The sequence below is a fragment of the Strigops habroptila genome, chromosome 8, assembly GCF_004027225.2.
Source record: "Strigops habroptila isolate Jane chromosome 8, bStrHab1.2.pri, whole genome shotgun sequence".
Taxonomy (NCBI): domain Eukaryota; kingdom Metazoa; phylum Chordata; class Aves; order Psittaciformes; family Psittacidae; genus Strigops; species Strigops habroptila.
Genome location: NC_044284.2, coordinates 40,790,026 through 40,805,057, shown reverse-complemented (window position 1 = coordinate 40,805,057; position 15,032 = coordinate 40,790,026). Strand labels below are relative to the sequence as shown.

At 39.9% G+C, this 15,032-nt stretch overlaps 1 protein-coding gene across 6 annotated transcripts in view; it reads right to left on the bottom strand.

Moving 5' to 3' along the window:
• The window catches only part of RASAL2 (RAS protein activator like 2), a 186,766-nt gene that overhangs the window by 49,691 nt on the left and 122,043 nt on the right, over positions 1 to 15,032 (bottom strand). For all 6 annotated transcript variants that reach the window (XM_030495124.1, XM_030495125.1, XM_030495127.1 and 3 more), the window contains one exon: positions 6,080 to 6,186. In XM_030495124.1, the coding sequence (XP_030350984.1) occupies positions 6,080 to 6,186 (107 nt within the window). The remainder of the gene's footprint in view (positions 1 to 6,079; positions 6,187 to 15,032) is intronic.

Below are 15,032 nucleotides of genomic sequence, written 5' to 3'. Positions count from 1 at the left end.
AGCTGCATTTTTGTCTCTCTTGCGTCAGGAAGGAGGCAATAACTTTTGTGACCCTGGCTCTTTAGTCCACTGGCACACAGCCAGTAAGCAGCCCAACATTTAAGAACACCTTCTGATAATACGACATACATACTAATTAGAAAAATTAATGGAAATGAGCTTTGTCAAAACTAGTAACACAAACTTGAGAACTGACTGCAGGAATATCTGAAAAGAGTAATTATGACAAGTGATAAGGTATCAAGGTAGAAAAAAGGGTCCAATGGGATGTGGTGGGAATAGTGGCATGACTGCTTTTTAACGTCTTTGTTAATGATCTGGAAGAAAAGTTTAACAGCACATTAATTACACTGAGCTATATTAAATTAGAAGGTGAAGCGAGGGCTAGGGAGGACAGAGAAGTAACACAAAGGGTTGTGAGCAATTAGAAACTTGATAACACACACTCCTGTGAACTTTAGTACCAGAACTTGGAGAGTCAATTGAAAGGAATTAAAAACAGAAGAGCAAGAAAAGTGATAAAAGGGTCAGAAGGACTGATTTGCAGAGGATGCATTAATTAAACTCTGCATACCTTGACTATGCCATGATTTGGAGGTGAAAAATAGCATGAGTCGGTACACTGTTTAAACAGTCGGTACACTGTTTAAATGCTGTTAAACCAAGGATGACTGGAATATGACCAGTGTTTAAAGCTATATACATTCCTACTTTCCCTACATTAATTGCAGGAGAATTAGATAAAGTCAGGTTTACACCAAACGTAAGAAAAACGTTCCTGCTGTTAAGGTCCACCAGACGGTGTCACAGACTGGATGTACCCATCATCTGACTCAATTTGATGTAACGAACAAATACGCTTTGGCAGAAAAGACAGTGTGAACATTATAAAGCCTGTGAGCAATATTACCCCAGAATAAAGATAGAGACGAGAACTTAGGGAGCATCCTAGTGATAGCCAATCACCCATTTACACCTTCTGACACAAAATCCGTGCAATAACAGCCAGCATACCTAAGCCATCACATTGCAGGCAAATGATAAAAAATTACAGCAAACAAACATGTAACAGTAAGAAATGAATGGCAAATGAAAGGAAGAATGTTAATCTTGCATTAACAGATTTGAGCACAGGCAGTTTTTCACGAAGGGTGCCACGGTGCCTCACACTAATGTAAATCAACAATTCTGTCTCTGCACTGGTGCTGATGCAGAATTAAGAATATGTGCTTGTATGCCGTCAGCTCACGTGGCCAGAAAAGATCAAACTTGCCCTAACCTGGCAGCATGACGGTAGCAGAGCAGTGCTCTGGAGAAGTAACAATCTTGCTGACTGCATAAAAGATGAGGCTGGGCAGCCACGAGATCTCATCAAGCTTTGACCTTCACTTAGGCTGGCTGCATTGTCTTCTGTTCCATTTAGCAGTACTCTTAAAGAGCAAAGAGGCAGACAGTGTTTCTATAGATCCAATTATACCCTCAACTAGAAGCAAACCAAGGAAGGCAATCTGTATGTATCAGTCTTCCCATCATACACACACGGGGTTCCTTTAAAAATGATTTTATTTACTTCAAATGTTGTATTCTGGCTTTGCTATCTCATTTGCACTTGCTTCTTTGCCTCTTTCTCATCTTTCTTTTTAATAGCCAGCAGACATGCATGAATCATATATCATTTGTAATAACAACTCACTAACAACCCTACCCCAAAGAAGCAAAGGTTGGAGCGCACAACACAAGTATTAAGAGTGGTTTAGCAATTCCTTCTCTATCCTGCTACTGCAGGAGATTTTAAGGTCTTGATAATCACATATTTACACTGATCCCTCAATTCTAATGGCAGAGCAATGAGAAAATATGGTAGGTTGCCACAGTGCTACCAGGGCTCAACAGTGCAACAGTAGGGAACGGGATGCACTGAGACTGAGACACTGTGCCAGGACATAGTGTGTGTGTGGGAAGAAAAAAGCTGGTTTCTCGCCCACCTATGCGTCACAATGCCTACTTCTAGCCAGTTCCGTCTGCCTTCTTATTTGTTCAGTCAAATAATATTCATTATTAAAAATTACTTTTCCTATATGTACATATCTATAAAGAGCACACATCTGTCTGAATGTGAGAAGACACACTTACACTTCCTCATCTCAATTTTCCTACCTTTCACGCCCTTCTGTTCTTGCTCAATATTCCTCCCAGATACACTTGGAAATTGTCAAATGGCAATTAACAAACCGGACCTAGTTGTTTTACTTGCAGGCAAGAATTTTTGGGGAAATGGGGAACAAAAAAAGAAAGGACAAGCACCAAGAGCTCTAATCTCTGTATGTATGCCTTGTGCTGTGCAATGTCTGCATTAGCAAAATCCACTTTATTCCCCTTGCTGGGACACAACCAGACCAAACATGCTGCACACACTGGTGCATGTAGTGGTTAGTCCTGAGAAAGAGTGTGTTTACAATTACTGAAATTCTACTTTCCACACAACAGTAAATTCGAACATATGTCTTTTCCTCCACTGCACAGGCGGGAGGTAGGAAGGCAAATTTCCTGAACTTCACACGTCAGCCCCTTAAAATAGATTCTTCGCTGACCACTGCCACTGAAAAGACTACTTAAAAAATGTCTCGTCACGGAAATGTTTGCTTAAGGCCATTATGCTGTTATGAATCAAAATTCCAGATGCTAAACAAATGCCAATTAGCAGTATTAAAAAAACAGATGCCTTGTTCTGTGCAAGTACCACTGCCTGGTGTTTGAAAGCAAAAAAACCCCAACTGCACAGAACATGCTGGAAGCCACTGTCCTATTGAGAAGACAGCTTTTAAATAGCTTTTCTGAGAGGCAAACTTAAAAAGCTGTAAAAGCAACTTATTATGAAAGTCTCAGCATAATTTTCTATCAGTATGGAAAAAGGTTAAGCTGTCCCCTGCCTTAAGCTGCTTTCTGTTAGAAATCCGAGCAGTGAGTAGAAGGTATGGCACAGAGTCAGGGCCAAAGAAAGAATAACTGAGACAGCACTACACAACAGCTGCCCATAGCCCTCCAACCTATACTGTAGGTGTTAATGTTTGGGAAAAAACCCTGCAAGTTCTTTTATTATTTCTCTCCTTTAGATGTAGAATAATTTAAAGATGGCCTCACACACACAAATTTAAAGTCATTATAAGCACGCCTTACATTCTTTGCTTGAAGCCTTTCTCAGACCACTGATCTGAGACTTTCATGAGGTGCTCAAGTCATCTTACCTATTTCTGAGAGCTGGGAAATTCTTAATATAAATCAAGGAAAGAAACATGATTCCTCCCCATCTTATAATCCACCTATTAGATGTGTGCCAATCCACAAAGTTAACAGCGTATTTTATTTCAGTAGTTTTGGCTTGAGCTCATCTATATTCTTAAGCAATCTCACTTCTAATTGCAGCTTACTCTCTTAAACAGATCAGAAGTTGGCATGTTTTAAAACAGGGTGATCTCAGCCCCCACCTGCACTGCAACCTGCTAGGAGTAACAGCATATAAATGGGTTATTCACAGCAATACCTACAATGCCAGAAGCGTTGTCCCTATAAGACAGGAGGGTGCATTATGCTCCTGGGTATACAGGTGGCCAGGCAGACAAAGAAGCATAATACTAGCTACACGTGGCACAAATAGCTTCTAGTTTTGGTTGGGTTTTTTTTTTTGTTTATGTCCAAGAAAGGCATACTGCTTCCTGAGCCTATTTGCCAGAGTCCTAAAAGCACAATACACTGCCAGGGGAAATGAGAAACATTCTGCAAGATTCTTGTTGTGAAAGGGAGCACGAGCTAAGAAGTATTAGAGAAAAATCAGAATTAGCATTAAAACATAGCTTAAAAGATAGTATCAGTGTTCTAAAAACTGCACAAAAATGAGGAACAAAAAAAATAATAAGGCATATAAACAATACAGATAGTAATCAAACACTTCTGATACATAGCTTGCAGTCATTAGGCAAAGACTATGACAACACATGTATACATCTAAAGGCAAGGGCAATTACTCATAGATGAAGACAAGAAGACAGAGAATTTCTTATAAATGAACAAGAGAATAGCTAGGACTTGAAGGCTCTTAGATTTCAGAAACCCTCCTGGAACTGTGTGGACTATGGGCTCAGCATAAAAATCTCAGAACTTGACATAACAGAATATTCTTGCAACAGCTTCACATGTAACCAGACCAAGACCCTTTTCCCCACCCGCTCTAAGTACCACACAGAAAACAGGTCATTGAAGTGACAGAGAACAGTTCATACAATCACAGAATAGGTAAGGTGGGAAGGCACCACTGGAGATCATTTAGTCCAACCACCTCTGCTCAAACCACGGTAAACTAGAGCAAGATGTTTAGGACAGTGTCTAGTCTGATCCTGAATAGATCTCCAAGGATGGATACTCCACAACCTCTCCAGGCAACCTGTTCCAGTGCTTGACCACCCTCCCAGTGAAAACAGGTTTTTCTTATGCTTAAGTGGAATGTCTTATATTTCAATTTGTGCTCACGGCCTCCCGTCCAAATAGCCTGGCTCTGTCATCTTTATTCCCTTCCATCAGGTATTTATACACATTGCTAAAATTTCTCGTAGAGCTTTCTCTTCTCAAGACTCAGCAATATATTCTGCTTTAACTGCTACTTCAGATATTTTTTGAACTAGAGGAAAATGTGATTCATGGTCTTTCAATAGACATTAGAAGTTCAAGTTTTGTTCTGGCAAGAAAGCCTTTACAAAAGAAATATTCTTCACAATGAGGTTAGTCACACATCAGAACAGGTCGTCCAGCAAGGCTGTGCAATCTGCATATGTGGAGGTTTTCAACACCTGCCTGGAGAATGCCCTGAGCAACCTGATACATGTTGGTCCAGCTCTGAAGAGGGGGATACATCAGAGATTTCCAGAGGTTCCTTCCAATCTGTATTATTCTATGACTCTGAAAAGGGAACAAGTATGGATACCCAGTAGAGTCACTGCTTCCTTGGTCCCTTTTTCAATTCCAATAAATCATGACAGGTTGCTTTAAACACCATATATTCTGTACACTGTGACCAACCTTAATCCTTTTATAACTCAAATGGCTCTCATGAAATCCTTGGCTGTTTTTAAATTGTATTTTTAAAATGACACAATATAGGATTTAATAAAAAACCAATATTCACACACATTTGTATCTAAAGTGAGGTAGGAAGTGTGCTTAAAAGGGATGAGTGCTATCTAAAGCAAAGCAAGAACACATACACTAAGGTACAGAAATGGTACTCATGTCCATAGAAAATATACAAACAACCCCAATGTTCACTAGATCATTCTCCTGGTTTTCCCCAGGTTTTAAAGTAGGCAGATTACTTGCCAAAAATAGAGGTATAAAAATACTTGCAATATTCAAATCAGATATTTTGAAACACGAACAAATATTGTTGAAAAATTACTGAGCACCTTACTTCAACATGAAGCATTTGCCCTCAGCCTAATAATCGAAAGGCCTTTGTGCTCTTGAATACACTGAGCAAAGACTGACACAAGGAAGAAAATTCAGACTCTAACTGAAAAAGTGTCATGCAGACTCATGGCCAAATTCACACCAAAAACTGAAGAGCTAAAGAGCAATTAACACACCTGCAGAATTTTCATCAGCTTCTGAATAAACTGTAAAGCCATTTCAATGTACTTCATTGGCATGAGGGAAAAATAACATGCTATCACCAACCTAAAGGAACATTTTTCCTAGTCAAAATTGAATATATAACACAATCCCTGGTGACGACTTCAAAAATATTTATATAGGTCATTGCCCACATTAACATCGAAGTTTCACTATTTGCAACTTTAGATCAAGGCAATGAAAATAAGCAAGATATGGATCTATCAGAAATCTCATTGATAATACATGACAGTTGGTAGCAATACCTCTTGGTCAAGTGGAAATATGGAAATATAGCTAAATACGCTTTTTTTACTTTTCTTCCCCCCACCCCCCCCGAGCTCAGATGTACACTGATATTTTAATCTCCTCCTCCTATTCAATGAGAAAAATTCCTCCTTTGCAGGAAAGGCACACTTACTGGCACTTTGAAAGGGGAAGTATTCGAAGCATCCATGGAGTTGGTTTTCTCAGAGGTGCTGGTCCCGGAGATGCTCCGTCTGCGAGGAGATCTCTCTGCCGGGACCTCTAAGGAAGAGAAGAAAAAGAAGGTGAATGGGTGTCAGGGGGTGGGGAATAATCAGGTTTTATGCTCTATAGGACAGATGCCTCAGCAAAGTTTCAAGTGCATTACTAAACTGCTAAATTACACTCACCTATTTCTCTATATCCTATTTACTTACTAAATTACAATGGCATTTCCACAGACAAATTCAGAGTTGTGAATCTGACTTGATTGTAGGCAATAGGCAATTAAAATAAAAAATGCTGGTAAAGATAATACCCAAACATATCTAGTGTTCTATTACTGTTTGTGAGATGGTATTCATAGAACTTTTTCTTTATTTTTTTTTTTTTTTTTTTTTTTTACATAAGCAATGCAGTAACTAACAGATAACTAAAATCAAGACACAGGGAAGCTCAATTTTAGTCACAGCTGAACACAATTTTACAAAGGTCAAAGTTCGGTCTTATATGATCCCACTACTTGCTCAAACCATGCAACCAGCAGAAGACTCATAACTGCCTGGGTAATATGACATATATATCTCTGCAGATTAAAAAAATAGGTCAACTTCTCATACTGGCAATATGACCTTACTAAGATACGATTTTGGCATCTTAAATCCATGCAGGCTGATCTGACTAGCACAAATATTAATAAAAGACACATCTTTTTCTCATATAAATACTAGAATAGCAGCATAATAAAGTATACACAATCTCTACACAAACACACACATACTGTACATATATGCATTTTTACATATAGCTAGATACATGTACATACAGATACCTTTATCACAACTGCTGCCCATCTCCAGCTCAAACGCCAGACTTAAAGGAATCCAGCTTCACAAAACATCCCCCAACACAGGGAGAGAAAAAAATCACTTCCTAGTAGAAAGTCCATTGTTATCTTCTGAATCTTAAAGAAAAGGAGTAAGCCGTGACTCCAGACAGTGACATTTTGACTCCTGCCGTTTTCCTTTCAAGAGACAGATGCAGCTTAAACTTCCATTTCTGGCCGCCTGGCCCTGGGGATCCGTGCTACTTCCACTTAAGAGAAAGCTGGGTCTCTCCGTTCCCCCTCCCTTCCCACAGCTTGCAGGGAGCAAGCGAGCGAGCGAAAAAGAAACACACAGGACTGCAGCTATTCAATCAATCGCTCCGACTGCACATCCTCATTAGTTACTTTCAGGCTATTAACAGACGCCCAACTGCCGGCTTCCCTCCGCTACAGAAAATTTCACTGTATATCCTGATTCAGAGCAGCAAAAAAAGGTTTACAGAGATAGACAGCCAGCTGGTGCCACAAGAGCAGTGTTTTCTTCAAAATAACCAAGGAAAAAAAAGAGAAAAACCTTCTTCAGGGATAACATTACTTGTGATGTCTTTGCATATTGGACTTTGATTTCACCAGTTACAATATGTATCTCCCATGGATGCTTGAAGAACGACAAAATGGAGCATACTGAATGAGAGCTAAGAAATCTGGACCCTGCAGTGATAGTGTGTCATACTGTAGATGTTTATCTTTTAAAAAAACCAAATGGCTAATATTCAGCCTCTTGATCTGCTTGTAACCACTAACGGGGAAAGAACTGCTAAGAGACAGAACAGCCTCCTGAACTGGGCAATCAAAGTCTAACACACAGTGTAGCTACCCCTGGAAAATGGACAGGGCACAGCCGCTCACTGCCGACCATAAGGACGATGCACAAGCCCTACTCTCTCCAACCAAGTAAATCATGGTCTGTCAAAGCTTGCAGTAACTGTGATAGAGCAATACCACTTTTGGGGAGATTTCTCCTTCAGCTGACAAGCAGCATCGGGCACTTTTTATCACAGTTAAGGAGGCATCGCCTGTTCCAGCCGTGGAGGGTAAGTCCCTGTCAGGGCACCTTTAGAGAACAAAGTGCTTGGAGCAGTGCCAGTGCTAGACCAAGGTTTTTGAGTAACGGTCAGTACCACTGCCTCAGAAGCCTTTGCAGAGGTTACAAGTTTTATCTAGTTGCACTCTTTTATACCGCCAGCCTCTTCCCCCTGCCTCGGTGAAAGGAAACTTATGTTCTGCAGCACCTGTAAGTACTGCTCTCCCAAAGAGAGCTCTATTAAGTAGGATTTAAATGATTGCTTGTGCTGTTCTCACTGTAAATGCAATGAAAGCAAATGGGAGTAATATATTCACTTGGAACCAGGGACTAAAGCAAGCACCTTTTATTTTACATCGAATAGTAATGTGTAACGTTAATAGGTTTGCCTTTCTCCACTTCTCACACACAGGAAATCACATCAAAGCTGCTTCAGTAATTTAACACAGTCTGTTAACTTTGCTGAGTCATAAATGAAAACAGGATCCTGAATTTCCCACTCTTTTCATCAATAGGTTCTGCAGGAGGGGCAGTTTAGGAAAAAGTTAAGTTTACACCAAATAGAGTTGAAAAGCTACAACAAAGAACATGCTTGGCTCTCCTTGCCTTCCCTCATCACCCCCACATGCACCCAGCAGCAATTCAAAGTCTCTGCAAATAAACCACCAACTCATTTTACATAGGCACTGACTTACATCAGTAAAATGAGGTTCTTCCATTCTCAGACCATCACAGAAGTGTATCAAATGGGGCAGGGAAAATGAAATATGCAAAAAGTGCCCACAATGAACTAAAACTACCTTTCCCTCTCTTCTTGCAAAAAACCCAAGAGCAAACAACATGCTCAGTCCCCAGGAAAAAGAAGGCCTAGATATAGCAAAACTGTCAAGATATGTTAACTGGAAATCAAAAGCTAAAGCAACCTGCTATGATGCCTGTAGAACAGTATTTTTGCTGAGTCATGTAAAAATAAAAATCTATACTGTCACTACTACCAGGCAAAAAAATTAGACAGTTCCCTCTCCTGCTCACAAGTAATGCTAGAGGCTACTCCTGCATAATCTTCACCTGCTGTAAAAATCGAGGCACCTCTCATCGGCTTAGTATTAAATTACAATTGCTTTCTGCATTGCTCACTCTCAGGGACCAAGACTACAGACAAATCACATTGTTTCTATGGATGAACAACCTGAAATCCTTTTCATCCACTCTCAATTTCTGGGAACAAAAGGGCGGGGGTGGGGGGTGGGAAGGAGGCAGACAGATCTTCCCCTTTTCAACCTTAATCAAATAATCCATCAACTGAATCGCGAAGATCCCTGTGGGCCACTTGCGATTTATCATCTCATATATTGGTGATATGCAGTAATATTTATGTAAATAAATATTTACACAAATAAATATTTACACACTGCATAGTAATAGTCAGTTACAAATTAGCCAAGCCAGTTGCTCAGTAATGGTGGATGCCTCCGAAGAGGGAACTGCCGAAGGATACAATGAATGCAGGTCTCTTTTCACAGCATATTGCGCCACTCTCTACCCTTTGCACCACCAACAATTGTTTTGTTGGCTGGAAGGAAGGTTTGTGTAAGACAGGTGCCAGTTACTACTCTGAGTAGTGGTGATGATTGCCCTCCTTTGAAGTCAACTGTGTCTGCCACAGCGGCATAGCCTGAATGGCCTCCAGTCAGTATGCGGTGCTCATATTCAATCTGAATTTCCTATTACTGGCTGCTCTGGCCACTTGAAATCCAAAATCTTGCTGTTGTGGGAATTTGTATTCTACCACGAAGATCTTTTTCTCAGGGTGGGAGAAGCAGAGATGAAACAAACCTCCCAGCTTCACAGGGCAGTGCTTGCTACTCTATCTCCATTTTTTTGAATTAGAAATGGATTGGAGAAGGGCAAGAAAAACAATCAGGAACAAAGAAACAGCCTCAGGGGTTAGAGGATTCAGTTACTGAACTCGCAAATAAGGTCACGGAAACAAAGATTACAGGGTTGCCCATGATTTTGCAAAGGGCAATGCCATGAAACTACTGCACAGTCTCAGTGGGACTCCCGTTAAGACTGCGACACCTTCCAGACCAGGCTGTGTCCTCCCAGGACAAGCAAGTATATCTGCAGACACGAGTTCCTGCTTACAAATTCCAGCAGGTGATTGTAAAGCAGTCCCAAAGACCCATCCAGAGATCCAGAAAAAGAGTAAGCACACTAGCAAGCACAACTCCATCTGTCATTACTCTTAAGGGGCTGGTACTGGTCTCTGTCACAGCAAACACAGCATCAGATCGTCTGCTCCAGGCTGGCAGGTCTTACATTTCTACAATAAAGTTCTCAGCCTGGTCATGTTCTGCACACCAGTCTTTTATAAATTGTAACTTTTAGCAGCTCATAATAATCAACCAAAAGTCACAATCAGTAATCGAAGCCTCAATTTTATCAGTTGTGACTTTTAGCAGCTCATAATAACACATAGCTTAGCACTGACTGATTATTGGCTACACCACCTGTTGCTCTGACGTGCAAGAAAGATTTCGATATCTGAAAGGCTAAATTTACCATCCACTGTGGAAAAAAAAGTTGTATTATTGACAAAACCCCAACTAATATTTCTTTTCCAAGACATAGATTCTGTTGAGGGGAAAAAAAATAAAATACATCCTCAAATTCATTCTCCAAATATCTTTATTTGATGTCTTTGTGTTGTCTTTACTAGGAAGGTGGCAGATGGCTGGAGTATATTATCTACTTGTTAGGAAAATAAAAGAAAGATACATTAAGATTCAGGGATTGAGACTTCCTTTTGTCTTCTCTGCACACATCCTGCGATGATGGTACCTTGGTCTACAACTAGAGGGGACAGAGAATATGACTCATGAAACGAATCAATTCATTCTGCCTCTCAAGTCCAGCTTAATTACAGGCATTGGAAAAATACAAAACCAGTTCAATACTACCAACTGCCTCTCCAGAACCAAGCATTCCCAAAGACTGCCTCTCAGTCGCACTTGCATTAAAATGTCACCAGCTGAAACAAAACAAAACCCCACCCAAATATTTTCAGCCTCTTTATACAGGTACCTAGGCACTCCCCAGGAGAGAATGGTAATTGCTGCTGGTCAGAGCATTAGCTGAACAATCAAGCAGTCCTGCAATTTGCCTCTTGTCTGAAGGAAGGATCAATAAGCTACACATACCATGCCCCTTTCTTTATGCAAAATATGTTGTTGTTTTAAACATGGTAGCACTCATGCAGCAATAGTTACCACAGTGGACAAATAATCTAAATATTTACCTCTTAGTTATGACATTTTACAAATTCATCTGCCTGGACAGGTTTGTATATATTTCAAATATAATAATGCCTAGAGGCCTCTTACCAGAATGCAGCAAGACTAGACTGAGTACTGAACAGGCACCATTTCTGCCTCAAAGAGTTTACAGCCTTACCTTGAAACAAGACACTATTAAAGTGTGATAAACCTTTCAGCGGTGGCAGGAGGGAACAAGTATGTCAAGAAAATAAGACATGCAAATTAAGTAACACACCCTTTTGGGCCTCCTGGTAATTCTTTATTTTTAAAATAAATTTATACCAAACTAATTATCCCAGATGAATAACTGAATCCAAGGGGGTGAAAACAAAAGGGGAAAGATTTGGAAAAATACCCCCTTAGTTATTGAAGATTTCTAAGAATGGGAAAGACAAGTGGTTCTCTCAAAGAGGACAGACAGAAGAGACCCTACTGGGGATGTGGCAACAGACTAGAAAGGACTCAAGGACTTCAAGGCCTCCTTCAGCACTATTTTCTACTCTATCAGAAAGCCAATTAGTCTTACAGATTAACTACAAAAGAAGTACAGAATAAAAAACTTTAGCACTTGACTTTATGTGACTTAGTATTTCTTTTAAAAACATCCTTAAAGAAATAATGGGCTCAAATCTAAGCTTGGAAGAGTTGGAGCACTTACAGGTTTGCTGTTGGCAGCTAGTTTTTGAAGATGTTATTCATAGATGTAACCACCAGTTGAGTGGTTTACTACGGAGACAAGCAGAGATTCCATATTTGTTTCAGGGACAACAGGAACTACAGAGCTTGTTTCTTACTTTACAAAGACAGTACACTAAAACTCTTAGCTTGTAGAGCAGGAAAACAAGCCAAAACAGAGATACTGCCTTTCTACTTTGCTATATTTTTATTGACTATTTTCATTGCGAGTTGCTGACGAAGGTGCTTGTTTAACCCTGATGGTTTCATCTCCTCCTACATAAACATATTAAAAAGACAAAACCAATCCACAAACAAAACCCCCAAAACCTAACACATATATATGTCATTATAAAAAATGGTTTATGCATGAATGAAAGTGGGAATATTCAGCTGGACTGCTAATTCAAGTACTTTCATTCTAAATAAACTACTGTGTGAGCCTATTAAAAAAGAAGTATCCAATTTACTTTTAGAGTCTTTCAAAATAAGTAAGAATTTCAACAAGCACAAAAATTTAACACACTCCAAGGCAGTTTATGATATATCCACAGCATATATGTTTGGTAACATTGTGGCATTCACAACTCTCTTAAGACGGAAGAGACTACTTTTCTCTCATGGTTTTTTTAGGGTTGCTTCAGAGCATTCACGTGACAGCACTAGTAAGAAAGAGATCTCATTGGGTGCAGTCAGTATTTACTTATGGATTATTGTACCCTGCTGAAAATACATACCAGCTGACAAAACTAGGGATGGTAATAAAAAGCAGAAAGATAGCAAGCGTTAGAAAATGCATAAGAAGGAAGAAGTGTCTGAACAGCATCTTTCAGTTGAATATTATAGGAAGCCTCATATAAAAATAAATAAAAATGTTAGCGTTTTATCTTGGAGTAAGTATTCTCTCTCATTTTGCTCACTTGGGAGAATTCACAGTTGGGCCCAATTCAGAGACTGTTACAAAAATTTAATTAAATGCCTATGTAACAAGCTTAGGGTAAAAGTCCTGAAATCCAAGTTCATGTTCTGACTAAAATACATTATTGAAATTCCATAAAGTATAACTTAAAGGAGAAAACTGAAATTTGCAGTGATAGCTTTTCCACGTTTATCAAGACTAGTAGACAGGGGGGAAAAAAAGCCACAAGAAGATACATCAGAGAGAATGCAACCAAGTCACAGTATAGTGAACTGCACAAAAGCTACCAAGCCTGGAAGGGGAAATAAAAAGGAAACTCTGCAAAGCTCACTGGCTATAGAACTCCACCATCAAACAACTGCTAGATACCAATTATGATCAAAACTTCTCCCAGTCCATTAGCAGGGATTTTAAAAGAAGATACTGTGCTTTACCAGGGATTCGGTCGATCAGACAATTCTTGCAAGATGAGCCAGATAAATACCAAAGATTTTTAATTTGCAGACAGGTAATTTGGTTGATATTACACACTTGCATTGTGCTAGCATATAAAAAAACCAAAAAAGGTGTAATTGAATTAGTGCTCAGTTCAGAAGGTGCATAGCAAGGAACCTAAATGACAGTTTAAATCACTTAAAAAGCATCCAAGTCACTGATTCCTAAAGGACTTTACAGGCTGAAAGACAAGACCTAAAATGCAAAGCAGATGAATACACAGAGGAGGCTGGAAGAAAGGGCAAGAATATCATAGGAGATAACAATTTTTGGCTTTCAAGTACTGACTTTCACTATTTCTTTCTGCAGAATGTTCTGAGGAAACTGTATGTGGCCTTTATTGAGTACAACATCAGCTGTTATTAGACTGATGCATTCACTTTGAGGCAGAGGAATGAACCCTCCAGCTCTGCAAACATGAGTCAGAAATGAAACACATGCACATCCGTAAACTGTTCACCATATCCTCTGTATCATACGTGTGGCCACACAAAACTTGGAATAATTGCCCCTTTTTAAACTTCTCATGCATCAGCCTCTAAAGCCTCCTTTAATGGTTGGCTCTGCACACAGCAACACAAATTGCCTGGACAACTGTGCCAAGGGAAAAGCAAGAACAAGGAGCTACTGCACATGACCTGGAGATGTTGATGCCCTCATTAGTCCCTAATGATCTTGGACTGCCCCTGCTAATTCAAATTACCTTGTGTTTGCTGCAGAGAGATTGCACACAGACAATTAACACAGATCAGCTGATGCATGGTAACTTGTAATTTGTTTAGAGGTTTATGACTTAGACACACATTAGTATGGTATCAGTATTTATTATCCTCATTATTAAACAACAGCCTTGAGCCATGGCTTTCAAAACCAATCTTTTTACTCTCCATGAAAGGGCTGTAAATCAAGGCATTCTCTAAAAAGTGATCCTTTGCTCTGGCTGTTGGGATATTCTCACAAGTGACTGGCTCTAGGATGCACCAAAGCTCAACAGCTCTTCCCTATTCCTCTAATGGGCCAGAAGGCTGCTCTAAGTTTCAGTACCTCTTACTCACTATGGCAGGATTTTGCCCGAGTAACAATTATTATTGTTATAGGGACACAAAAAGTCCCAAGGTACTGTAGACATCTGAGGGATTTCACTGAACCTTAAATATGGCCTCAGAGTTAAGATACCATGTGGGAACTGGTATCTCTTTAAGATAAAGGAAATAAAAGAGTTCTGGGGTGAGATTTGGGGGACACTTTGAGGATCTCTTGGTTTGGAGCAAAACGTGAATGGAGGCATACATGTAAAGGGAGAAAAATGGCAGTGTCTTGAAGAGCAGCACCGGGCCCAGCCCATGTGTACTCTTGTCCCTGTTTACATCTGGTGTAACACTCCCAAAGAAGGCCACAGCACACAGCCATGAAGAGTTAGCAAATTGAAATAGACTCTGTGAGAGTCCCTGACTTTCCTCAACCATTCTGTACTTTTCTGGACCCACCAAGTAATAGAACTCCTTAACATAGAGAGAAGAGTGTAAACTCTTATCTACTCTTTCGAGCACAGCCATACCATGTACCTGCTTGTGGTCTGGATGGAGGACA